Source organism: Oryzias latipes, chromosome 24 (genome assembly GCF_053564925.1).
Source record: "Oryzias latipes strain Hd-rR chromosome 24, Olatipes_Hd-rR_3.1".
Lineage (NCBI taxonomy): Eukaryota > Metazoa > Chordata > Actinopteri > Beloniformes > Adrianichthyidae > Oryzias > Oryzias latipes.
The window spans coordinates 18,071,289-18,096,562 of NC_136260.1; the positions used below are offsets into that span (position 1 = coordinate 18,071,289).

The 25,274-nt window shown below is 38.7% G+C and overlaps 1 protein-coding gene across 2 annotated transcripts in view; it reads right to left on the reverse strand.

Annotated features, from left to right (window-relative positions):
• Window positions 1–6,801: 6,801 nt before the first annotated feature.
• LOC101173029 (glutamate receptor ionotropic, kainate 2) overlaps window positions 6,802–25,274 on the reverse strand; it is a 68,592-nt gene continuing 50,119 nt past the window's right edge. For both annotated transcript variants that reach the window (XM_004083458.4, XM_011491587.4), the window contains exons 12-16: window positions 23,559–23,677; window positions 21,657–21,874; window positions 20,496–20,721; window positions 17,349–17,599; window positions 6,802–9,410 (exon numbers count right to left, since the gene is read on the reverse strand). In XM_004083458.4, the coding sequence (XP_004083506.1) occupies window positions 9,246–9,410; window positions 17,349–17,599; window positions 20,496–20,721; window positions 21,657–21,874; window positions 23,559–23,677 (979 nt within the window). In that variant the 3' untranslated portion in view covers window positions 6,802–9,245. The remainder of the gene's footprint in view (window positions 9,411–17,348; window positions 17,600–20,495; window positions 20,722–21,656; window positions 21,875–23,558; window positions 23,678–25,274) is intronic.

Sequence of the window (25,274 nt, forward strand, 5' to 3'; positions counted from 1 at the left end):
TAAATAAAAATCAATGATTTTTTTAATTTATTTTTTGTTATAGGACTACATGAGATAATGGAGCATGTATGAATTTTAAATATGATGTAATAATAATAATATAGTAGTCTGAGATTAGAAATACGTTTTTATTATCTTAGAAAAGAAACAAGTCATTAAATGTGAAAACAAAATAATTTAAAAACTGCTTCTTCGTTTTTTTTGTGACTGATACTTTTTTTCTCCACACGGGGGCAACCTAGTGATACTAAACCCTGATTCTCCCTCAGGCCTGTGAAGGGCAGCCAAAACAGATTAATCACCTCAACACATCTGAGTCACCAAGACACTGGTGTTTCTTCACTGCCCTCTCTCTGTTGTCCTGCTCTTCTTCAACAGCATCGAGCCGCCTGTTTTATAACCAGCATTCTCCTCCTGTTAAGTACACCCAGGCTTTGAGGCTTCCATTTGTTTGCACTTTCCCTGATTTACTTACCATTTTTCTCCTGCAAAGCCCGTCTTTTCAAATATTCAATTTGTTGAAATGTCTTTGTGAAGGTCACCCATTTCTATGTGATAATAGAAGGAAGTGGCGATAAGGAGACGGGAGAATTGCAGGATAAGCGGCGGGCCTTCGCTGCAGCTATAACAGCAAAGGTGTTTTTTTTTTTAAGATGAGAGGGGCAGTGTGCAGGCCAACAAGAGGGCTAAAAACACCTTCTCTACTGTTTTCCCTATCCTTCATCCCTAAACTGCATGTTGACCTTTGTACCACTGCCTCCAGGCTGTATGCTTTAACCTTTCCAGTGAGATAGAGGGGGCTCTTGCACAAGGGGATGGAAGATGGATCACAACTGCTGTATGTTAATGTGACAGACAACAATACACACCGGCATTCATGCACTGTTTAAAGCCATGTCTTTTCTCACAGAAGCCTTCTCATCCCTCATGCGCACACTTGTACACGGATGCAGACAGCCTCCATAAAGATGTTCTCAGCATCAGCACTCTGGACTATTATATCTACTAGCACACCCTGAATTATTCATCCGTCATTAAAATGCACTACGAGTAATGATAGCTGGGAGTATGTTGCAGGGTATTCTTTTTCTTGAGTAAAACACAGGGGTCATTAGGAGTCATTTCTGGTCAATTTTGTATGATCAACCATGCTCCAGAGAAAGGCAGACAAAAAAAATTCCCATTTACTTTCTGTGCATTGGGAATTCATGTTGAAAGAGATCAAAGGGGACAGACAAAGAGATGAGGGAATCGACATCTTCTTGTCTCCATTTGGCTCCCTGTGAGGGGAGGAAAATTGCTTTAAAGCTGATACCTTGATGAAAGAAAAGGCATTATGCCTGATGTATTCCTCCAGAGGTGGAATCAACAGTATGAATGACTCAAAGGCAGATGGAGAGGGGAGAAACTGAGCATTTGTTTGAGAGAAACTAATGTGGGATTTTGGAGTGGAATGTGGGTACTGTTTGACAGCGGCGAACAAAACATGATTCCCCTGTCAGGAGAAGTGGTGGGTTCCACGCTCAACACTGTTATTTCCGTCGTGTGCACAAGTGGCACATTAGATGTCATCAGGCAGTGAGCTAATTTGCAATATCGGTCCAGGGATTTTATCAAACTGAGCACCAACAGCCAATCCGCGCTAAAAAAAAAATGTGATCTTGTGTCACAAACAGCGTTTTCTTTCCCCTGCCAAACAGGTTTTCTGCCAAACAGGAAATAACCAGAAGACCAGCACTGTTATTTCCCTGACAGAGCTGTCAAAGCATCTAGCCTACCATGCTAGTTACACACCAAGCAAATAGAAATGAAAACACTGTCAGTGAAAAGACTCATGGGGTAACGGAGATGCCAGGAGCAGGGTGAATCACTTAGCAATCTGTGCTCCTCCATTCTGCAGCTGCCACCCACCACCACACATCTGCCACTGGGAAAAAAAAACCAACGAAAACCAAATGAAACACATGACACAAAAGATCACTTCTTCAAATTGAAATTTATTTACCTTCTAAACATATTTTGTGTCCTGGGAGCGCCCACGTGACTGGAAGATACCTGCATGCAGGTGGTGAATACCTGTGAACATATGTTTTCTTATGCTGAAATCATTCCCTAATCTAAGTCAGATGAAATTATGTGTGTTGGGTCAGCAGCTCTGCCAATTTGTTTCGTGTAAAGGTTGCTCTGATTTGCATTTTTATGCTTAACTTACCATAACTTTAAATAATCAGGACCTGATGGGTCCGGCTGACTTCTGGATTTTGGCATCATCACTGCAGCACCTTGACCCTTTCCCTTCTCCTGTTCTATGACCCAGTTTTGGCTGAGCTTTGATAAGACCTCACATTTGAACACTATATGTGGTCAACTCAAAGACAACAACCAGATCTTCTGAGAGCAAAACAGAACCGTCTGTGATGCAACAGTGAGGCTTCCAGGTTTAAAAAGTTGATTTTTGTGTTTAATTAAGATCTTTCTAAATAAATACAAAAGTTAAGATTTGATTTAAGTTTGAATTCAAAGGCATACATACCAGAGATTCACAAAAACCAAGATGATGTTTTTTGTGAGCAGAGCCATGTTGGATTTTACATTTTACAGAGCTTTGGATAGTAAAAATGCAACACTAAATGCCAAATGCCAGCATTATCAACCTAAAAAGTTTGTTAATTTTTTTTCTGCATTCTGCATTTTTTCATTGGTCGAAACCAATGTTAATCCCTTCATGCCATTAGTTGATATTTTACAGCGTAGGCCAGTACACAGGCACCCCCCACCCCATTAGTCACAACTGAATTTTGTTTGTCCATGTCAACTTGATACAAAAGACATCTAACACTATATATCAATTTCTACTTCAGAGAAGAAAAATCCGTTAATTTCTGATTAAATAAGGTTTCGTAACCATAGAGTTGTAGTAAATGGTAAATATTTATCTTTAATACTATCTAAAGATTTATGAAAAGTCCATTGATATGAAGAAAAGAAATGAAAATTAAACTTCAGACATGCAGGCTCAAAATGAACCCACTTTCACGTAAAATCCCCAGTTAACTAAGTAATGACTTATCTGAAGTTATTTGTCCCGTTAAAGGGTAAATGGCGTATACTTATACAGTGCTTTTCTACCTTCTACCCAAAGCGTTTTACAGTCACACTCCCATTCACCCATGCACACACACATTCACACACTTGTGATTAACAGCTCAAAACCAACCCAGCTCATTAGTGTTGAAGCAGACACGAGTCATGACATGCTAAGGGTTCCCACCAATGTTACAAGTAAAGGTAGAGCAAACTTTTAGAAGACAATAAAAGCATAAAAAATAAACAAGGATGTTAATTGCAACATTTAGGCCTACTTCAGTTTTAGTCAATGACCACAAAAATTAAGGCTGTTGACTTTATTGTGGCAGGTAGAACTAGAAAATTTGCATCTCTAGCTATGAAGACATACCCTTTTCTTTATCTCGCTTCTCCTCTTCTTTTCCTTTTTTGTAAATGGAGCATCAGAGGGCTTTGACCTTTTTTGTCCATCTTTCTGGCATTTTGGTGCTTTATAATAAACATCTTCACCAAAGTTGTCAACTAAACCAATTTTCCCCTTTGGTGAAATCGTTATGTGTTCCCTATGTTTATTTGGCCATGTAACACAAAAGTTGACAAAATGCAGAATTTTACAAAATGCAGAATTCTATATACCGGGGTACCTTTTTATATTACATTTGATATATTTTAGAATGTCATGGTATGACTGATTTTAATTTTTTTATAAAGTAGATTTCTCACCTTTCTCCCCCATCTGTCTACTTAATTTGGGAGAGACCCCTAGTTAACCCTTGTGCTATCTTAGATGACCCCACCCTTACATTGACATGTTATTCCTACCATGACAAAGGTGGATAAAGGTGGAACGATTTCACGTAATCCATGGACACCAGTGAAGATCACAAATCATTAAAGAAAAAAGGTTCAGCACACTGTCTAGTGGGTCTAGATGATAGACCCAACTCCCAATGTTAAAGTGCCTAGGATAGCACAAGGGTTACACTGATTCCCTCCACCCATCCCCGTTTTCTTTACCTTTCCAGTGCCCTTTTTAGCCAACAGGAATGCGTAGCGCACAGCTGTATGGAGTTGCAGGGGGCGCCGATTTGCTGGTTTCAGGCTGTTCCGAGCACTGTGATATAAAAAAAAAGAAAACCATAGCGGCACAGATTTTTTTTCCCCAGGCGCTGAGCCAGCGCCCCCTTTAAATTAGTGCCCCGGGCAACCACCCGTACCTAAAACCCCTACTGGCATTGACCCACGATTAAATGCAGGACTCCAGCTTGAATGGAAAAACTATATAGAAGAAATTGTATTAAAAAAAAACTGTCCAAGCCTCAGCGCTTTTTTTGGACATAGTTTCTGCAGAGCGACAGGAGCTCATTAGAAATTTGCCTCAGAGTTGTGGGTGTGACATTGAGCAAGCAGCAACCCCGGCTCTGCCTTCCCCTTCCTGTTGCAGAACGGAGCGGACGGTTTCTACGTCACAAATAAAGTCTTTTTCAAACAAAAGTTCTTTGTTAGTAACTAATTCACAACGATTTCAATAGTAAAAAGCTCAAAAATGCAATTTTGAGCTTAATTTCCTAATTTATGTTCTCAATCATCAGAAAAATGTCATACAAACACATACAATGTCAACACGTAAATATGCAAAAAACACATTGGAGTGAGTCTTTAAATTTGGGCTAACAGTTACTTTGGTTAAAGGTTTAGCCTGAGTAACTTTAGCTATAAAATTACACGCGTCAAAAATAAATACACGTTACATATAAAAATGTTGATCCTTTCATGTGCAAAACCAAATTTAAGCCGAAAAAAAGGCTGTATTACCATGGTAAATATTTGTATGAATGTACTAACTTGTCCCAAAAGCCAAGTTCCGTGATTAGGGTTTGGGCCCCCGGGCACCCGCCCTCGACTGCCACCCAAACAACATTGCACTGGCCCCTTTTGAGGTCTCCTACGGGTGGTGGGCCCATGGGAGGGTGGTCCCACGTTGCTCTTTGGGGCTGTGCCTGACCGGGGCCCATGGGAAAAAGCCCGGTCACCAGGCACTCGCCTGCAAGCAATCCCCGGGCCTGGCTCCAGAGTGGGGCCCCGGTGACGACAATCCGAGCGACGTAATCGGGTCCTTGTTGATTCTTTTCATTAGGGGGTTCTGAACCGCTCTTTGTCTGGCTCGTCACCCAGGACCTGTCTGCCATGGGAGACTTTACCAGGGGGTTAAGCCCCAGACAGCTTAGCTCCTGGGATCACTCAAGCTCTCAAACTCCCCCACCACGTTAAGGTGGCGGTTCACGGGGGAGCCATCTCTCGGTGGATGGAGTGTCCCTGCCCCAGGTGGAGGAGTTTAAATACCTTGGGGTCTTGTTCACAAGTGAGGGAAGACCGGAGCGTGAGACTGAAAGGCGGATAGGAGCGGCGTCCGTAGTTATGCGGTCGCTGTATCAGTCCGTTGTGGTGAAGAGAGAGCTGAGCCAAAAAGAAAAGCTCTCAATTTACCGGTCGATCTTCGTTCCAATACTCACCTATGGTCATGAGCCATGGGTCATGATCCGGATGCCTCTGGAGAGGGGTTCCGGGCATGTCCCACTGGGCGGAGGCCCCGGGGAAGACCCAGGACACGCTGGAGAAACTACGTCTCTCGGCTGCCTGGGAACGCCTCGGGGTCCCCCCAAAGGAGCTGGAGAAAGTGGCTGGGGCGAGGGAAGTCTGGGGATCTCTGCTTAGACTGCTGCCCCTGCGACAGCAGGGATAAGCGGAGGAAGATGGATGGATGGATGTACTTACTTCTGACATTACACTTTAAGGTGCCAGTCATGCATGAACCCCCTTTTTTGTTTTAAATCAACTCATTTATTTATTTATTCTTTTAGTCTTTTTTCCATATACATTTAAATTTAAAACCTTAAATGTATCTGTCCTCTTTCAAAAATCCTGACTATTGCTGTAATGACTCAACGATTAGTTTTTTTCTTTTTTAAATAAAGGTTTATGAACTGCTGCTTCTTCAAAGGATGAAAAAAAATCTGAGTAGACTTACATGATTTTAATCTGGAATCATGAATTATTAATATGACAGGAAAATGAGAAAAGGGTTTTTTTTTCTCCATGAAATCACTCTTGACAGGCATTATTAGCTTATAATATCTATGTGAAACCCAAAGTCACATTCAGGGAGAAATACTCCGTCCACGGCGCAATCACGGCCATCAACTGGCAAATGAACAAGATGTTATCCGAGGATACCTTCCCAATGACGACTCAGGAAAAGGAGGAATGGGACTTAATATGATGGAAATAAGTGTGACACTCTAAATGGTCTCTGCTGAACGCACTGACGCATGCTTTGACCTTCCCTGTCACTGTGGAGGGTGAACAGGGAGGCCACTTGTGTTGTGGCGGTGAGCTCCAGCTGCAGAGACTTTTCCATTGTTGCTCAAACAGCCGGCTGTGGAGAATGAACAAAGAAAGATCAGAGAGGGAGGTGTGGAACATTGCTAGGTCATTCTGCCAGCATCATGAGAATGCTGCACCGACGTGAGGTGATTCCAAGTGTGGTATTTATGACTGTGCTCAGAAACTGCACACCGTTCAGTGAGACAACACAAGCAACAGTTTGGTGTTCATTCATAGTTTGTTGGACACAAGCCATTTATAAAACGCATTTTTTGGAATGTAATGCACTCAAAAGTTATCTTTTTAAAATATTGTCATGTATGGAGTTTTAGGAAAACTATGAGACAAATACAGAAGTAAGACATTTTTATTGACCTTCTTGTAAAAGCTTGCATCACTATAATTTTCCATAAACTCACATTTTTATTTTAACAACCAAGCCTTTGGACATGGATCTGGTGAATATCTCCACTTGCACCACTAGGTTTAGGTAGATGAAAAATGACAAGCCACAATGGCAGAACATATTAAAGTATAGCATCTTTCCCCGTCAATTTCTACTGGCTCAAATGCATCTTTTTTTATTCTTTTTTGTATTCTGAAACCCTGTAATAACGCTTAAAAATGACTAACTGGGCCAATACAAGAGCAATGGGTGCAGTGTCTTATCAAGTTTGCTTGCCATTTAAAAAGAAAACCAAAACTTACATGGAGTCAATAGCAAGACTTATAAGGACCAAAGGTGTTTGAGTGAAGAGAATACACATCTGGAGACAAGTAGCAGTTATAATCTTCCCTCGGCCCACGTTCTGTCATTACCATCGTGCCCTAAAGTCCATCAAGCCCACTTGAGGATATACAAGTGAAGCTCACACTGGCTTTCAAGCTAAGGTGCAACATGGAACATAAAAGCACTTTGAGCTCCTAATGATCCAAACATCAGATATACTGCAGCTGCACTGTTTCATACATTCAAAAGCTGCCCATCATTACCACTGGCCTCTGAGGTTGTTTTGATAGAGTGCTAGAAGCAATTAGAAACATCAACCAGTGCAACACGAGTTAGTTTTGATGCAAACTTCTAGTTGCAAAATATATATTTTTGTATTCCAGTGTTATTGTATCTATGCAACCTGACACAGATTGTTTAAAAAAATGTTTCTTGAGGTTGGTTTGCATTGGAAATATGGCTTTAATGATACCCCTGCTGTACTGATACTATTATTTGTGGATCTAGGCCAATAAATCAGTCAGGCCAATTTAATGGCTGGGAGCTTGTAGCAGATTTATTGGCATAGATGCATACAGTAAAAGTCAGCTGAAAAGAGCAGAAATGCCAAATTAGGTTTGTGGTATTTCAAGAAGTGCTGTCTTTTCATCAATTAATATGAAAAGATTGTATTTTCAAAAAAAAGATCTTACCAGTAATAACATATTTGTATCTGTTTTAACTTAGATTAATAAATAGTTTTCTTTTTAAAACTGCAACTTTTTGAACTTGACACTTAAAATGTCATTGTGGTATAAGAGGGCTACATAGCTCCAGTTAAACACATTTCTATTCCACACCAGCAAAATTTGCATGCTTTCTCATGTCTTTCATGTTGACTCATCCGAGCTACGGTTAGTTACCCACACTTGCTGTCCGTAAGACTTTACTGACGGAGCACCAGTTTCCATAATGAGTCACTGGATTTTTCTACTTTTAGCATCACCTCGTTCACAGCTCCGTCACTCTCAACCACCAATGTCCACTACATTGTCCCCAGACAGTATGTACAGCTTGGCCCCCGTGAGACTGGCAGACAAAAGACTGAATCTCTGATTGATGACAGAAGTGAACCCCACACAGCAGAGCCTGAGCCCGTTGTCAGAGTCTGAGGGCTGAGTCGGTATCTGCTACATATTTTGTCCACAGGAGGGGCTACTATGATACAAAGTAATACAAAACTTCTTATTCTTGTACAAAAGAAACAAACAGTTCCGTAGAAAGTCTGCATGTTGAACAACTGATAGATATAGACCGAAAACTGCAGAAAGTTTGTGTGGACAGACATGTTTGAAGGACTGGACAGTTTACATTGCTTGTTTGAAACATATTAGGCATGGTTGAAGTTCTTTACAATGGCAGAACTTTGGCACAAGAGAGGCAACACAGAAGAAATGATAAGTATTTAACAAGATGATCGGCATAGATGATCGCAAACTAAATATTACTTTTATACATCAGTTCATTAAAAACCATGGGGCACTCGTTACTGCTCCCTTTATGAAGGTGTAAGATTAGTGTTTGGTCAAAATATCTGTGGAAAACTGGAGGGAAGGGATCTACTGGGTCACACACATGAAGGTAAAAAAAAGGGGGGGGGGCTTTTGACATCAACAGAAAAAGTACTACTGGTGTTACTTCAAAAACTGAGTTTTTCCTTCTGCACAAGTGTTAAAGTGACAAAATGAGTGTATATCTGCTATTTTTTTATTTGAAGAGTGTTTGATAGAGTTCTCACATATGGTGTGGAGCAAAAAAAAAACATGTTTTAGCTTTCAATTTACAGATTTGACCAACCCAGACCAGAGAAGCCTTCATCTTCAGCCCCTTTCGAAGTGTCACAGTGGGGTGACCCTGCTCCGTTATTTTTATTTCCACAGGAAACATCTGTCTACTTAAACTTGTGGGTGCTAAAGGAGTCCTGTTGTTACTGCTAACTTGTGCCTGTCGTTAAGTCAGCATTAACTCCCCTTGTCTCCCCTTCATGGCTTTCACCAGGGGGATTTGCTCAGGGGACGGTAAGCGTTCATGCCATGGTTTCCTTTCCCGGGAGTCTTCTGTCGTTGAACGTGTGCATGTTAATGACCTCCTCTGTTTTGACAATGACAGGCGGCTGGGGCTTTTGCTTGAGACGTCGTTGGCACTTCAGAGATACACGCAGCTCGTCCATCATGGCGCTGCAGAATGATCGCTGTGCAAGGATAGAAAAAGCATCACAGTTAAGGCTGGAGCCACTCTGGACAGATTTAACCAAACGGTTTTGCTTCAAGCTTAAAGCGGACACTTTGCCTTAGTAAAACTACCACTAGGGGGCACACACTGTATCTGAATGTTATAGTGATCTAAGCCAGGGGTGCTCACACTTTTTCAACATGGGAGCTACTTTTGAAATGAACTTAGAGGCAAATTTGAAAGTGAATGAGGCAATTATTTTTAATTAAATTGATAAATTTAGATTAATTTGTAAGATTAAAAACATGTTTAAAAAGTTCCTCTGTCACTTTTCCCTCAGTAGCTTGGCTTGGACCTTTCTTCTGACAACAGAAACCTTCCGTTTACATTCTGTTTGAGATTCTTTTTGGGGGACTGACCTCAGGCCAGTTGAGAACAAATAAGGCACCTTCTTCGTTCAGGAGTCTGATGCTGAAAGCTCACACCTTTCTGAAATTTAGGAGGAGGAAAAACTCAATGGCTATATGTCCACATTCCCTTGGGACTATCTATAGTGTCCTGGATTTTAAAAGTAATTAGGACACCATGTTCACTTTTTTTTTCTATACAGAAAATAGGATGTCACAGATTTCCTAAAGTAAAAACCTAATAAATATGAACATTTTATGGAAACTATTTATGAATCAACTGTGTTCTGATGATTTAAACTTGAGGATTTATAAGCGATAAATTAAAAAAGATTTTTTTCACCTGAAAAATAGTTACCAAACGTTTTAGTCTATGTTCAGGAATTTGGTGAGAAGAAACTTCTGGGAAACTTCTTGGGCACTGTATTTTAGAATAGTAGATTTAGACAGCTCTACAAAATAGTGAACACACTACATAGTGTACTAGTGAAGAGTGAAGGTATTTGAACACAAGCCATATCTGCTAGTGGAGCGTGGGGCTCAGTGTAGCTGAACAGGTATGTGCAGAGATGTGTATAATCTTTGATTGGCTGTTCTGCATGTCAATCAAGTGATGTACCGACAAAAAAGAATAGTTGGCTAATGGCAATTTCTAATAAAAAATAAAAAAATCTAAATATTTTTAAGGCACACTATCTACCTTGGTTGATCTTGTATTGGGCACCTCTGATCTACAAAAACCTCATGTTCTAAATGAGGATCATAAAGCAATAAAAACTATATTTCGGTTTATGTTTTTATGACTCTGTGAGCAACAACTTCTATGACAGCCAATAGAATTGCAGCATATTTTTAAAAAAATGAAAAACATATATATTTGTAGCCGTTTTATAAATGTTGTTTGGAGAGTTTGCTTAGGAAAGGTTAGGAAAAAAAAACCTCAGAAATTGCAAAAATGTTACTGGAGTGAGGATTTTCACAGAAGCTGATGGAAAAAGTCAACAACAGAAAAATTCCTTCATGCTGCCTGCAGTGTGCATTACTATTAAAATAGTTTGTTTACATGCTGTAATTTTGTGAATTGTTTTCCTCATCCTACACTGCACATGAACTATCAAAAATATGATAGCTGACAATTTTGTATCTACTTTCTGTTTTATTAAGGACAATGAGTTATTTGGAGTCAGATTGATGATGTGTGCTGGGGTAAACACATTCAGTGATAATTAATAATATATTCTTCATGAGTGGCACAAAATTTGTTTAAACAACACTTTTCACTTAAAGTGCTTATTCTTTTTTGACCACTTACAGGGTTATATTCTATTTTTTGGTAAATGTTACAGGTTGAAACTCTTTAAATGGCTCTCCATAACAGTAAGGATTTGTGACTCAGAATTGATTTATGAAATCACTTAATGGTGTGGGACCCGCATACTTGTCAGATGTACTTGTGGTACAAAAACCCAGCAGGATTCTGAGATCTGCAGGAAGCAATCAGCTGGTAGAACATGGAATCAGAACCAAACAGAGAGAGGCAGCTTTCAACTGCTATGCTGTGCACAGATGGAACCAGATTCCTACTGAGCTCAGATGTTCCATAACCATATTTATATATATATAAGTCCTAACTTAAAACTTTTTCCTTTTTTCTAATGCCTTTCTTTGAGGCTGCATAACTGCTGCTTCATTTAATGTACTGTACTTCTATTTATTTCTCACTTTTTATCTTTCAGATTTAATTTTGTTATACTTTTATCTCATTTTCCTGCATGCTGCAAAGCTTTGGCACTTTTGCAAAGCAGTTTAAATTGCCTCTGCGAACAGAAGGTGTTTTACAAATAAAGAGGCTTTGCTTTCATTTTGTTGCAACTGTGCCTTGTTTCTCATTAGATTTCTTTATTTGGCAGAAATTTACAACCTGGAATTACCAGTTGTTTAGCCGCATTATTATGTTACAGTTTAAGTCTTGGGTTTTGGTTTCCTCCTGTTTAATTAAAGACCCACTCCAGTGAATACTGTTTTTTTGGTGTTTTTAACATGTAATAGTTGCATTTTTCTGATGATGGAGGACATATAATAAAAAGATTTAGGTTCAATATTGCATTTCTGAGTATTTCTTAATTCAAATTGTGAATCAGAAGAAAAGAATGCTCGCTGCTCTGACCTCTATGCAACTGGGAGGGGAGGGGAGGGGGGGGGGGTTGCTCCAGCCTATGGTCCCGCCCATAACTCAGAGGTGAATTTCTAATTAACTACTGCCGCTCTGCAGACATTAAGTCTTAGGAAAGGCTAAAATCATTTTAGCCGTAATTAAAAGACAACTGGGAACACTTTTTAAAAAGGCTCAAAAGATGATCAGAATGACTCTTTGGTTCGGTCTTCTTGGTTTTGTTTGTCTGGATATTTTAGTTTCGGATAATCTTCTTGGTTTTTTGTTTAATCATTTTTTCATTTTGTCATGTTTAGGTCACATTTTAGTTGAAGTCTTGAGTCAAGGTTTTGTTTTTTTTCATTCTAATTTTTGTTCTTTTGGTGAATGGCTCCAGTCTGCTGCATTTGACTCCTCCAACAGCAGTCGCCATTACAGATTTGGATCTCGCAGAAAAAGTTTTACAACATGAAAAATCTGATTTAATGTTTAATTATGAGTTCTGATTAAATACTAGGGAAATAATTATACAAAAAGAAATGAATCAATTATTAACTCATTATTAGCTGAACTAATTATTAGTTCCATAATATAATTGGATTAAGAGTTAGCAATTAAACAAACAATCGAGTCGCGCTAAGAGCATGATTGTATCCCCTAATTGACTTTTTTTTTAAAATAATTTGCTTCATCTTTTTTATTAATGCTGCAACTTGTTTTAGTTTTTAAAATGTCTTTTTTTTAGGAAGTGATTGCATTTATAAATATATATTAGTTAGTTTAATGAGCAGGTGGAATATTTTTCATTACTTTGATCAGTTTTCATCTCCTTTTCTTGGACAGTTTGAGCTCCTGTTGGGAGAACTCATCGAAAACAGACCCCATCTTTGGCTGTAATGTTGCAAGCATCAAGGGTGGTGGTCTCCTCAATCATGCTGTAGATTTGTTGCAGTGCAGGTTGCAGTGTTGGTAAAAAATAGGGTGTGAACATGTAGTGATCCCTGTTGGGATTTGAAATAGAGTCTCCCAGCAGTCTATGTCCTGCCTATCTAACAGCTTGCAGGTTGCAAATCATGTATCCTTGTGTATGTTTTTCATGTTGCTGTTGCTTCATAGTCCAAGGATGAAGGTTTTTTTTTTTTTACAATGACAGTTATTTAATTTTTTTTAAACGAGTTAATCGTTGTATATTGTTCATTAATTGAATGCTGTTTAAGATTTTCTTTTACATAACAAAAATGTTGAGATTGTGGCAGGTTTTGTTCAGAAATTCTGTTTTCTCTACACATTTGAGGGACTTCAAACCTATAAACAAAACAAAATGTGAACATCCGCCTTGGAAAGTTGCATTAACTTCCTGCAGAAAAACTCATAGTAAAGAAAATTCAATTTTAGCAATGTAGCAATAGCTACACAACTGAAACACTTATTTAACTGCTTCTTGTGGCAACTCACACTTTTTATCTATAAATGTGCAAATGGGGATTTCCAGTGACAAAACACACATTTTGAATGGTGTAAGGAAAACCTAGTGTACATATTTTACACACTAAAAGAATTAAACAACTGTACTGAAATGGATTAATTCCTGTACAGAGTCAAAAGTATCCTAATGTAAATAAAATTTAGGATTTTCAACTTGAAATCAAAATTAGGGAAACTGCAAAAACATAAAAATACAATTTTGTTAAAAGAAAAAGCCACAATTGTTATTGAGTTAACTTGAAAATGACAAAATTATTGATAAATAAAAATTTACGTTAAAATTAACCATCTATCCATCCACTACTGTTGGGCGATGGTAGGTTCACCCTTAACCGGTCGCCTGACGCCTGCAGGGCCACAAACACTCGGTCAGACACACTCATGTGAACACCTGTGGGAAAGTTAGAGTGACCAATTAACCCATGAAGCATATTTTTGACTGTGGGAGGAAGCTGGAGTGCCTGGTGAAAACCCACACATGCACAGGGAGAACATACAAACTCCAAACAGAAAGCTTCCAGACAGGATTCAAACCACACCTTCTCACTGTGCGGTGAGAGCACAACCACTGAAAACTAGAAAATTACTTTTGAACAGATTATTAATAGTAACCGAAACATTTAGTTGCATAACTTGCATGCTTTTGGTCAATATCATGATAAAAAACATAAGATCAAGCTCGCAGGTAGCAACTAAAGCTCCAGAAAGCCTGAGAGTCTCAATCCAGTTATATTTTTATCTCTTTTAAAAGTGTTCCTAGAGGTCTTTAAATAATTATTGACATTTTTAGGCAACATTTTTTTTAAACTGTCGATATCTAGGACATAGTTTCTGCAGAGCGGCAGTAATTTATCAGAAATTCACCTCCTAAGTTGTGGCCAGAATATGCCTGCACTCATTTCCCAGCAGGGTCGCAGTTTTAATCCTAATTTTTTCGTATATCTCTTACATCATGAGAAAATGCTACAAGAACGTGTTAAAAACACCCAAAACACAATTTTCATCGGAGTGGGTCTTTAATAGTCCTGAAAGGTCACCCTGCACAGACTCAGGACACCTCATGCTAAATGCAGCAAAGCAGCCTCAGAACAGAACCAAGTCTCCGTCATGCTACGTGTAGAAATAGTGTTCTTTCCTGCAAAGTGTGTTAAATGTACCGAATGTAAGACCATCTCTAAGGATCCCCAGACACCTGGTGACTTTACGACCTGTGTCTCAGAATTACACAAAGACCTCAAAGTGCTCAGAAATAGACGTAAAAGAAGGAATTTGTGGAACTCCACACATGTGGAACCCAGAGTGAGAATCCGGAGGCGGTGAATTTTAATGTTATTAAGAAACAGTTTTGCTTTAAAATTGCTATTTAATGTTGTCATTTTGCTTTTTGCCGAGATGTTAATCTGGCGAAAAGAAAAGTGTTCTTAGAAATTGATTTATGCGTTAGAGGACAAAATATCTACAACAGATTTTTATAGGTGACCTGAAAAATAGTGCCGTAGTGAAAAAAAACGTCTTCAATGCCCGGATTATTAATTATGTGGCATGGAGTGCTGCAAAATGTCAACATGCTTTATCATTGAGTCCAGTTTCCATACATTCCTGATTATGCAAAATGTGACTCCAATTAACAGAGAGATGGTTTAAAAATGGAAGAAAAAGATTAAAGAACTTGTTTTTTCTTGTGTTCACGTGTAATATAGTTATCTCAGATGCAATGACTTTAGATTTTTGTTGCTCTTCTTTTAATTCATCAGGATTTTGAATTCAATTTATCTTCTCCAAGGGAGCATTTTAAGAAAAACAGAGGTAGTGAAAAAGGAAACAAGACAAAAAAATCACAATAGAAAATTTGTTGTTTAGAGGAAGTGACAGGGAGTAAAAGAAGACTCGTTTCAATGCAAATTTGCAGTATCTTGGCAGCTCACTAAGTCTTGACATTTGCAAAAAACCTTGAATATTATATTGCACCCTACTGTTCTTGATTATTATTGGAAAACAAATATATAAAGTACGTGGAAAAAAAGCCTTTTGCAATAGGGTAACATTCAATAAGAGCACTGTAGGAGAGTTTTGAAACAATTGTATGATAAAACCCATTTGGCACAGCAAAATGAATTTTATTATGTCTACAAATAAGACACAGATCCCCTTTCCCAGAGATATGAACAAAGAAATTGAATTCTATATAGAATTTCACATAACTTCCTTGTAAATGAGCATTGGTTAAATTGACACTAATTTGAAAATCTTCAAACAGACATGCTGTATCATTCACAATGCAAAAAACCTTGTTTAGAATCAAATGCTCAAATAACTGATAAAAACTTTTAGTTTTTTTATGCAAATGTGTAACAGTCAAATCAGAAGCAATCAGTGATTAGGCTAAGAAAAGATAAATGTGATTTCATCAAACATGTTCTGTGTATTTTCAGCTAGATTTCCTCTTTTTTATTGTCAGTTCTAACATTTTAAGCATCCAATTTATTTTGTTTTCTCGTGGAAACAAATTGATTCACATGATTACAACAGGATTTGATCAGTTCAACTTGACTAGATTAAAAAATTATTAAAAAAATGTTTTGCATTGCCATCAAAATCCAATTTTGTAAGTTGATAAAAGACTGCATCTTTAACTTTAGGTTTAAAGAGAACATTCATATGAAACCTAAACAATGAAAACTCACAAAGAATCTTTAATTTTTATGCCTTAAAATGAGCATTAGAAACAGCTTTAAAAAACAATTGATATTACCGTATAATATCTAAGTAAAATTTTCTTTTTAAACCTGCAGGCTTATTGAAATTTTTAAGAAAAAAAAACACAGAAAGAATAGAGACATCTCTGAGAAAAGAAAAAAAAGAGGAAAAGCAGTAGAAATCATTGACAGTTTATGATACATTCGGGCTATGTCAGGCTGAAGTATTCCATTGACTAATGCTTACTTCAAAGTTACATTTAAGAAAAAATCTCTGGTACAATTTCAAAGTAATGATTTTCCCACGAAAGCTTGTTGCATTTTCCTGCCTGAAGCAATAACAACATACAGTGACTCTATACTGACAGAGACTGTAATGACTAATTTTATAGCCTGCTGCAACAATTTAATTTCCCTAAGGGGATCAATAAAGTATTTTTGAATTGAACCAAATTGAACTGGATACAATAAGACATGATGAGGGATGAGGGAGCAGCTATAAGCCCAGGTCTAAAATGATAAAACTGTAGTTAGAGATGAAAGTCTCAAACCTGTCTTTAGTGGAACTGTGTTTGATGAGATTTAAACCTTTCTTACAGTGTGACTTCAATTTTTTATACGTCTGGGCTTAAAATGACCTTAAAGACAACGCCCCCCTAAAAAAAAAACACTAAAAAAATCGTTGTTTATTTTTTTGCATATTTGCACTTTAAAAAATCAGTCATGCTTATATTTTCCTAAAAAGATAATTTTAATTGCAATAGCAACAAAAAATAAGACTTCACTGCTAATTTCTGCAACCGACTGACTGCAACTTCCTCAAACGTTTTCCCTTTAAACCCAGTTGGCACGTGCTGTATTCATTTGTACCACAGATATGAAGCATGACACATTGCAGTACTCAACCCCATGTTTATTCTGATGCTCCTGATGCATATTCATGAGTGATTAAGTGTGAAATAAGCCTTTTTTCTACTTTGTACTTTGCCTATTTACCATTTTATTTAAATTGGGCCAAGATATGTTAATTAAACAGCAAATTCAGCATAATGATGGTAAGTTAATTCAAAAAAACTCTGCAATGAGAAATTCAATTAACAGTTTGACTCGGTTTGCGTCCCCCAAATTTATATTGAATGAGATATTTTGTGCTTGAAACATCACGGGTGCTTGTATTTGCAGCAATAGGTTAGGTAAAACCTTTTCTTTCAACATACCTTTTCCAGTTGGGCATTCTGCTTGGACTTGTACAGAACCTCGCCTACAGCAACAAACACCGAGAGCACCAGTCCAGCAGCAAGCACGATGAAAATGCCCCCGATGTTCTGTACACCCAGAGCGCTGGCCTCTTTGCTTTCCTCCTCAGGACAGCCATTGCCTCTCCACCACTTCTCCTTCATCATGTGCAGCTTTCCTTCCTCTTGCAGCTGCAGAATTGCTATTGTGATCTTGTCTCTGTACGGAGAGCCTGCAGATGCAAAAACATGAGACTGGTGGAAAATAGCCAACAGTTGGTGGAAATAAAGAGGGGTTTTGCCTAATATAGATGCTGATGTGTTGGTGGGTGTATGAAACACGTTGATGCTTGCATGCGATCACATAACCTGTCATGTTATTGTTGGATTCTTAAAAGGGAGTTTTTGTAAGTCCCTTTTCAAATCCCGCTAATCCTTATTTTCGCAGAGTGATTCCAAAATTCTCACACTTCTCTGCAGAGTGGGAATTATGATGCTCAGAGAGCTGGCAACAATCATCCAGCTTTGTGCAGCAGAGCTGCCGTTGATTTTGACAATTAGCTGCCGCTTGCACCCGCTTTCAGAAAACATAAATTGTGCCTATAAACAGAAGAGCCCATGTGGGGTGAACATTACATGGTTGTATATGTTTGGGATTACGCAGTACGTGGGTGCTGAAGATAGTTTCTCTGTCATTGCATGTGGATATTGAGAAAAAGAAGTGAAATCCACAGAAAGCAGAGAAGTGCCAGAATTAGTGACATTAGAGCGCGGCTGGATGCCTGCGTGATCAAAGCAGCAATAATCATGGCAGAGTAGGGGCGTGCTTTTTCCTATCCATATTGTGTCACAACATATACTCCATCAAGTCAAAGTGCATACTCTGCCTCAGCCAGGCCAAGAGAGACTTACAGTTATTGAGAGGACTGGTGTTTGCACTGCTTTAAGGGCTTGTTAGTGTGTTTAAGTGATTACAAACTCATCCATAATGAATCCTGGATGTACATTTACATTTGAGGCGCTTGGCGTTACTGCTTACAAAATGTGTTGTAAAAAAAACATGCAACAAATGCGTTTATCAATCACATTTTTATTCAGGCTTAATTTGGATTATTTTACAAACAACATTCGGGCTCCAAAAAGGGAAACGAGCTGAATCCCAGGCAGTGCGCGCTTCCACTCGCTTTCATCCGGTTTTGCCTGTGAGAACGTTTTTGCTCATTCTGTCTGTGTCTCATCTATCATTTAGCTATCACCATCCATCACCCTTTCATCTTCAAGATTCTGTGTATTTCCACTGACAAAAGGGACGTCGGAACAAAACTGAAAACACAAGGTGTGACGGATTTTTTCTTTGGCAGCATGTTCCCCCTTCTTTTTTTTGCCTTATAAATAATGCTTTTGTGGAAGCGCACCTCTGCTGCTGCACTCTGAGACGATAACCTACACTTTTGCTCGTTAAGCATGTATATATGTACCGCTCTTAAAACACACTCCTATAAGTATAAAGCATGTGAGCAGCATACCCCTTCTTCATTTAAAGATAAGAGATATTTCAAGTATCCGAGTCCCCTGATTCCAGCTACTCTCATATTTCAAATGATTAATGATGGTCTAACAAAACAGGCCTTGGATAAATGCTAATAGGATGGGTCCTTAGAGAGGAGGATATGGGGAGTGGAGTCTGGGTAAATGGAAAATCGCTGTGCCTGACACACTGTGCATATACAACTACCTGACAGATATCCTACACCAGAAGACATCCATCATTCTTACAGTCTGGCCTCAAGTATTAGGGTGATCACTGTTTAAGTCAATATATGTGAATGACATATTTGCGTTTTGGGGAAAAAGACATTTGAAAGCTGACAAGAACTAAAAGGTTAGGCTTTGGTTTAATGGTGCAAAAAGTCTTGTGAGAAATGAAATGCGGTGTAGCAGTGAAACGCTGCACCACAAAGGTGGGTGTGAAGCCTTAGGTCTATGGGACAAGGGCTCAAGGACAAAACCACCATTAAAAAAAATACTCTTACTCTCCCACGATTGCTTTTGGCATGAAAAGTGAAATCATTTTGAGCTAATGAAGTTAAGACCTTTTCTGTCGCCGAGGAAACATTCTGCCGGCTCTAATTTGCTTGTTGAGCAATGAACATCAAGATGGAAAAAAAAGAAACGTGTTTCTGGGCAGCAATAGCTTTAAGAGTGGGCGTTTTAATTACTAACTTTTATGGATTTGAACACTAAACAGCTTATCACAAAGTTAAATTGGATTTGCGAAAACACTGGGAAGGGAAAAAGGGGAATTGATCCATGTCTTTGCTTCTATATGTAAATTTTAAAGCCATCGTAAAGTTTTTCATCACCTATAGAGACAAGCGGCTGTTTTTACAGGAATGACAGTTCCATCATCCCCATAGGCTCATAATTGCTCTTGAATCAGCAGCAGAAGTGTGTTTTTCTCTATAATATTCAATGCACTGAAGACCTGTCAGCTGGCAATACTTCTTGAAACTTGAGATAGTTTCAGTCAGGTCGCTCAGCTTCAGTAAATTGTTGCTTTAATTTATTTTGGATGCAGCCTCTCTGCGTCATCCCCAGATTATATGATGGTTTTGATTAGGGCTGAGTTGTGGGAGAGCTGTAAACAGGTGTAAGTGCTCATCGCATTCTCTCTGAAGAGCTTTTTAGTTGTGATTTAATGACCAAAAACATCTCAGAACAGAGTAAGTCAAAGGGAATTACACCGCCTCTGCTTTCAAGTTGCTCCATGTTTCTAATGCTTCGCACTCCCTGCCTTGCCTTCTGTGACCCCCAAGTAGAACGAAGAAAAAAGATTCATCTTTGATTTTTCTTTTGCTTTTTGGGAAAATCTTTGAGATTAGAGACAAAACTCGCTTCTTCAGGCTATGGGCTGCTGGCACATTTCTCCCATAAATTCTGCCTTTCAGTCATTTACTTTTTTACTAAGTTAAACCTCTTAGATCCTGCTCTGTTGAAACATTAAACCTATCATCAATCAATAGTGGTTTACACCGTCATTTATCATCCACTCCATGTTCTGTTGAAGATGTAATAATAGCATCTCTCTGACCTAAATAACACAGTAAGGAACACTGTGGTGTGACTTACCCATAGGTGTTCCCACTCCATAGGCTCTGGAGTCGATGAGGCCTCCGATCTGTGTGAGGTTGCAGTTGCGCTGCGTGACAAACTCAATGGTGGTGGACTCCATGAGAAAAGCATAGTCGGAGGTCAGGACACGTTGGATGCCCTCCTCCACATTCTTAACCATCACAGACTGCCTCCTGCTGTTCATAAACTCCCACATCTTGTCATAGGTGGAGATTTTTGTTTTCTGTACAAAAGCAAAGCAAAAACTCAGGAAAGACACAGAAGGGGTGGATTTTACTTCTATTTTTCAGCTTGTTTTTCCTCACAAAATAGCTACTTTTTAATATTTTACTAAAGCAGTAGAATTTTTAGGAGTTTTCTAAAATGAGATTATTTCATTTTTGTAAGGATTTGTCTTCAAGGCTACTTGTGGTTTTTATAACATGCGTTCACATTATGCAATTACTGATCACGTCTTCAGGCAAACTTCATCATTCAGAGTTTATATTTTAGTTATTAATTATCACCTTATATTTTTAAATACTTCTGTTTTCTTATGTTTACCATGGCAAATGTGTGTGTCTGATTAGTCTGAAACAATTGAAGATTTTGGAAATCCATTTAAAACTCTTAATTCAAAGAGGCTGCTCTTATATAGAGATAGAGATATCTATCTCTATATATATGTATCTATATAAATACATATATAGATGTATATATGAGAAAATGTCATAAGAACATGTTAAAAACACTCAAAACTTCATTTTATGGAGTGAGCATTTAAAAAGCTAATTTTTCTTATCAAACAGACAAATTCCTAACATGGTGTTGGCTTTGGAGCTGAACCACAGAAACATGACATCACTCACATATATCTAACCCTCACAGAGGAGCCCAAACTTAATGCATATTGCTTTACCATTAATCTGTTTCCTAAATGGGACAACAATTCACTAAATGGAAATCATTCTCTATTAGATAAGGCTTGGGACTGGCGCTCAGGGCTACATTCATTAAGAAAATGTTTGTTGAAGTCATGAGTCAACGTCTATCAAGGGATTCCTATTTGTTCTACTGACATACTGGTGTCTCAAGCAGCCACAAAACTGCTCTGCATGAACAACTAGTTAGATTTAGGACTTTGAAAATGAAACTTCCGCATTTGGCAGACCCGGCTACCTTGAAAAATGTCATTGTTGCACCGTCTTCCACCACCCCATACGGGATTTTAGTTTGTTTAGCCAGGTCGTCAGCAGAGTCTATCGGTGACTCCATCCTCTCCACCGTGAGGAAGGCAGCCAAGTTAGCTGTATATGAGGAAATGATGATGAGGGTGAAGAACCACCAGATGCCTCCCACTATTCGAGTTGACAGGGCCTTGGGCATGAGCTCCGAGCCTAAGGTGAAGGAGGTGGCAGGAGAGAATGTCACGCAAAAAAACACATATACCTGCACAAATAGAAACAGATTTTAGAGCCGGATTTTAATTTCAGCATGTAAACCATTACAATTTTATTTGGGTAAATGTAGCTTTAGGACGATCTCTGTTTTCAGTTATGACAGACAAGCTGGTGACTTTAAAGGTGAGGCCACTTGAGATTCTTCTATAAACAAGATCATTTCAAACAAGTAAATGATGCTGTCTCAGTCAAAGTGAACGATTTCACTAATGCAAGAGACACTGGATAGCTGCCTTAAACATCTGCTGGGAACAAGGTGTTTGCATAAATCAATTATTTTAAATCAAACTAAGTCAGTATTGATTGTTCAGAAGAGTGTGGAGTGAAAGTGAAAGGCTGTTTGGGCCAGAGAGTCATGTACTCAAGGTAACCTCACATCCTGACTCCATACCCCACTGATCTTGAGGTGCTGATGAACCAATAGCAAGAGAAGAGGAAGCAGAACATCATTAAAGGGTATCACTGCTAGCGGTGAATGTTTAGCCTAAGTTATGAAGCAAACCCGTTGGAAAAATAGAAAAAGGTTGCGTATTTCAGCCATGCAAACATGCAGACAGGAACAGGGAGTGATCTGTCCAGATGTGCTGACAGAAAAACATAAATTCTTGGGGTGTCAAGAGATTTAATCCAGTTTTTAAAAATTTCACGGTTTAGTAAAATACCGAGACGTGGGATTTGATAGATAAGGAAGTCAATGCACAGATATATATTCTCCCATTTGGTTTCACAGCGGAGGAGTAATTCCTTTGTGCTGTAAATAGTGTGCTAATCCTTCTGGGACATTTTGTACGAGATGACAGCACTGCACTGTGAAGCAGACGTAACGGGAACTGATCAAAAGCCTTCTCATTTTGTAGTTACCATTTCCTGCACTATGATTAAATTCAAGAAAAATATGTCAGTTTCCACTTTAAGTGCAGTTACACATGTTTTGATTGTATTTCCCTGAAGGAAGCACAGATTTTTTCCCTCTCTGCTCTTTAAGGAGAATACAGCTCCAGCACTGTTTTTGCAGCCTTTTCTGTGGCTTCTATTTCAGTCGGATGAAGCGTCCCAATCCAGTTGGCACAAGTGTACATTAATTGATCGAATAGTTACCCTAACAAAACATGGTTCCAGACAGACATTTAACCTCCATCTTTCTTGACCACATGAAAAAGGGGCTTTTTTTAAAACTTGTAAGCCAACCTTGGGAGGCTACTCTGTTATTTCACTGTTGTTATTGGCAATGCAAACAGAGGAAAAGCTCTTGAAAGCATGCAGCTCTTGGCTGAACTCCATAGTGGAATATCCTCTGGGAGTTCCCACAAGTATTTGGTCTGATAGCCCCTGAAGTAAATCTCATTTTGCTGGAGTGACATAAAGGTTATAAATCAATCTCTTTCATATTCACAATTCTTATTTGGGGATTTATTTGTAGCTTTTGCTCGGTGCAACAGCGTTTATTAAAAAAAAAAAAAAAGAAGAAAAATAGGACATTAACTCCTGGACCTTCAGTTCAGAGTTCTCTTCTCATTGCCACTGGCTTGGATTAAAAAAAAAATATCAGCTCTAAAGGACAGTGGGGTATAGAGAGCTTCAGCTCCACCAAGCAACTGTAGCCGCAGGCTGAGGTAACTACCTTGCTGCATGAGAGCCCCAACTCCAAACCAGAAACTATTCAGCAGCGTAAAATTGTTTTCCACTACATCCGAGTCTGGGTTGCATGGATGGGGGTTGTACCACTCGTAAGGGCTAAACCTATAAGGAAAAAAAGCAGAAAGACAACACAAGTCAGCACAAAACAAACATTTTTTTTTTGCTGGCGCAGATTAAACAGCTGATAAAACGTAACTTTAATAAACAAAGCAAATGTATGAATGGAATTGTGGCCTTCTGATCAGAGAGCCTGCAAAAACCACAGCGAATCATTTATGCTTTTGCTGAAATCACTTTATCGGCATATTCAAATGCCATCAGTTTATTTGTAAGAGCAGATCAATAGAATGGAATAACACTGTCAGGAGCAATAATGTCCCTGTGCGTGATGATCTTTGGAGCTCGATTTCGATTTACTTACTCTGAAGCTCTTTAAAGTTTCTCCCAGCAACTGCAACGGCTGTTAATCTAAACCACATCCTCCGTAAAATGTTATTTTTTTGCTCCAGACTAATTTATCTTTCCCTTTTTTTGTGCTTTTTTTCAGAGTCAGGTCTTTTCCTGGTAGCTTTTTCTTATTTCTTACCCTTCCTTTGCACACTCACCTCATTCTGTACCATTTCCATCTCAGCAGCTTTCAAAGCATCCTACCTCCAGCTGTTTGCTTTCTCTATCAGCATTTGACGTTTACCCACTTCTATCTATTTGCTGCCTGCCTTAGCCCATTCTCACTGTCTTTGGGTCAGTTGTGGACATTTCTAATTTATTATCCTAAGCAAAAGTGGCACAGCATTAGAGTGAGGTGATTGGGCTTGTGTTAAGCATAAGGAACAGATTGAGTTAGTGTTGAAGTGGCTGATGTAGAGAACATTGTTCATGCACAGTTGAGGGCTCTGTCAGGTACTTCTGTTGAGGAGCTTTTCTCCAAGTTAGTGCATGCTAATAAGCCTGCGGGCAGTCTTAAGGGCTTAGACTATGTAAAAATGTGACACCAATTTGTCAACAGAGACTGTTTGTGATGCACAGGAACAGATATGTGCTCTTAGTCTTTGCAGGAGTATTTACTGGCATTACAGCTTGCCTTAACACCCAACTAATTGCTAGTATAACATTAAGAAGGGTGGCAAACACAAAAAAAAATCAATCAGGTCGATGTATGAAGTTTAGATCTTTGGGGGAAATACAAGCAAATGAGGTCAGAAACCGTGATGCTCAGTAATTAGTGGGAAATATAATGAAACGCAGAAGATCAACTCTTCCTCAGGTGACTGAGAATGTCAGTGCAGGACGTGACCAGACTGTGTCAGCAAGAAAAGTCCATTGACAATTACACAGGGTGGGGTATAATTGTGAGGTTGGAGAGCACAAACCTCTCATTACACAGATGAATGAACATTTAAGGCTGCGATTGTGCAAAAATAAAAAAAAAGAGCAGAAAAATAAATAAAAATACACAGACGGTGGCTCACATAGATGTGGAAAAGGGTGATTTTTTTTCTGTGAGTCATCCTTCACAATGAAATAGAATAAGCCTGCCTGATGTGGGAGTTTGTTGTTGGCATGCTTTTGGGTCACCTTGTCCTTTCAGAGGGAAGGATCACAGCAAGTCAACATGGATTTCTTCAGAGAGACAGCTATCCTTTTCCATTTAATACATTTGTTTTTCTGTTGTACTTCACATCCTTCCTCTACCTTTGCT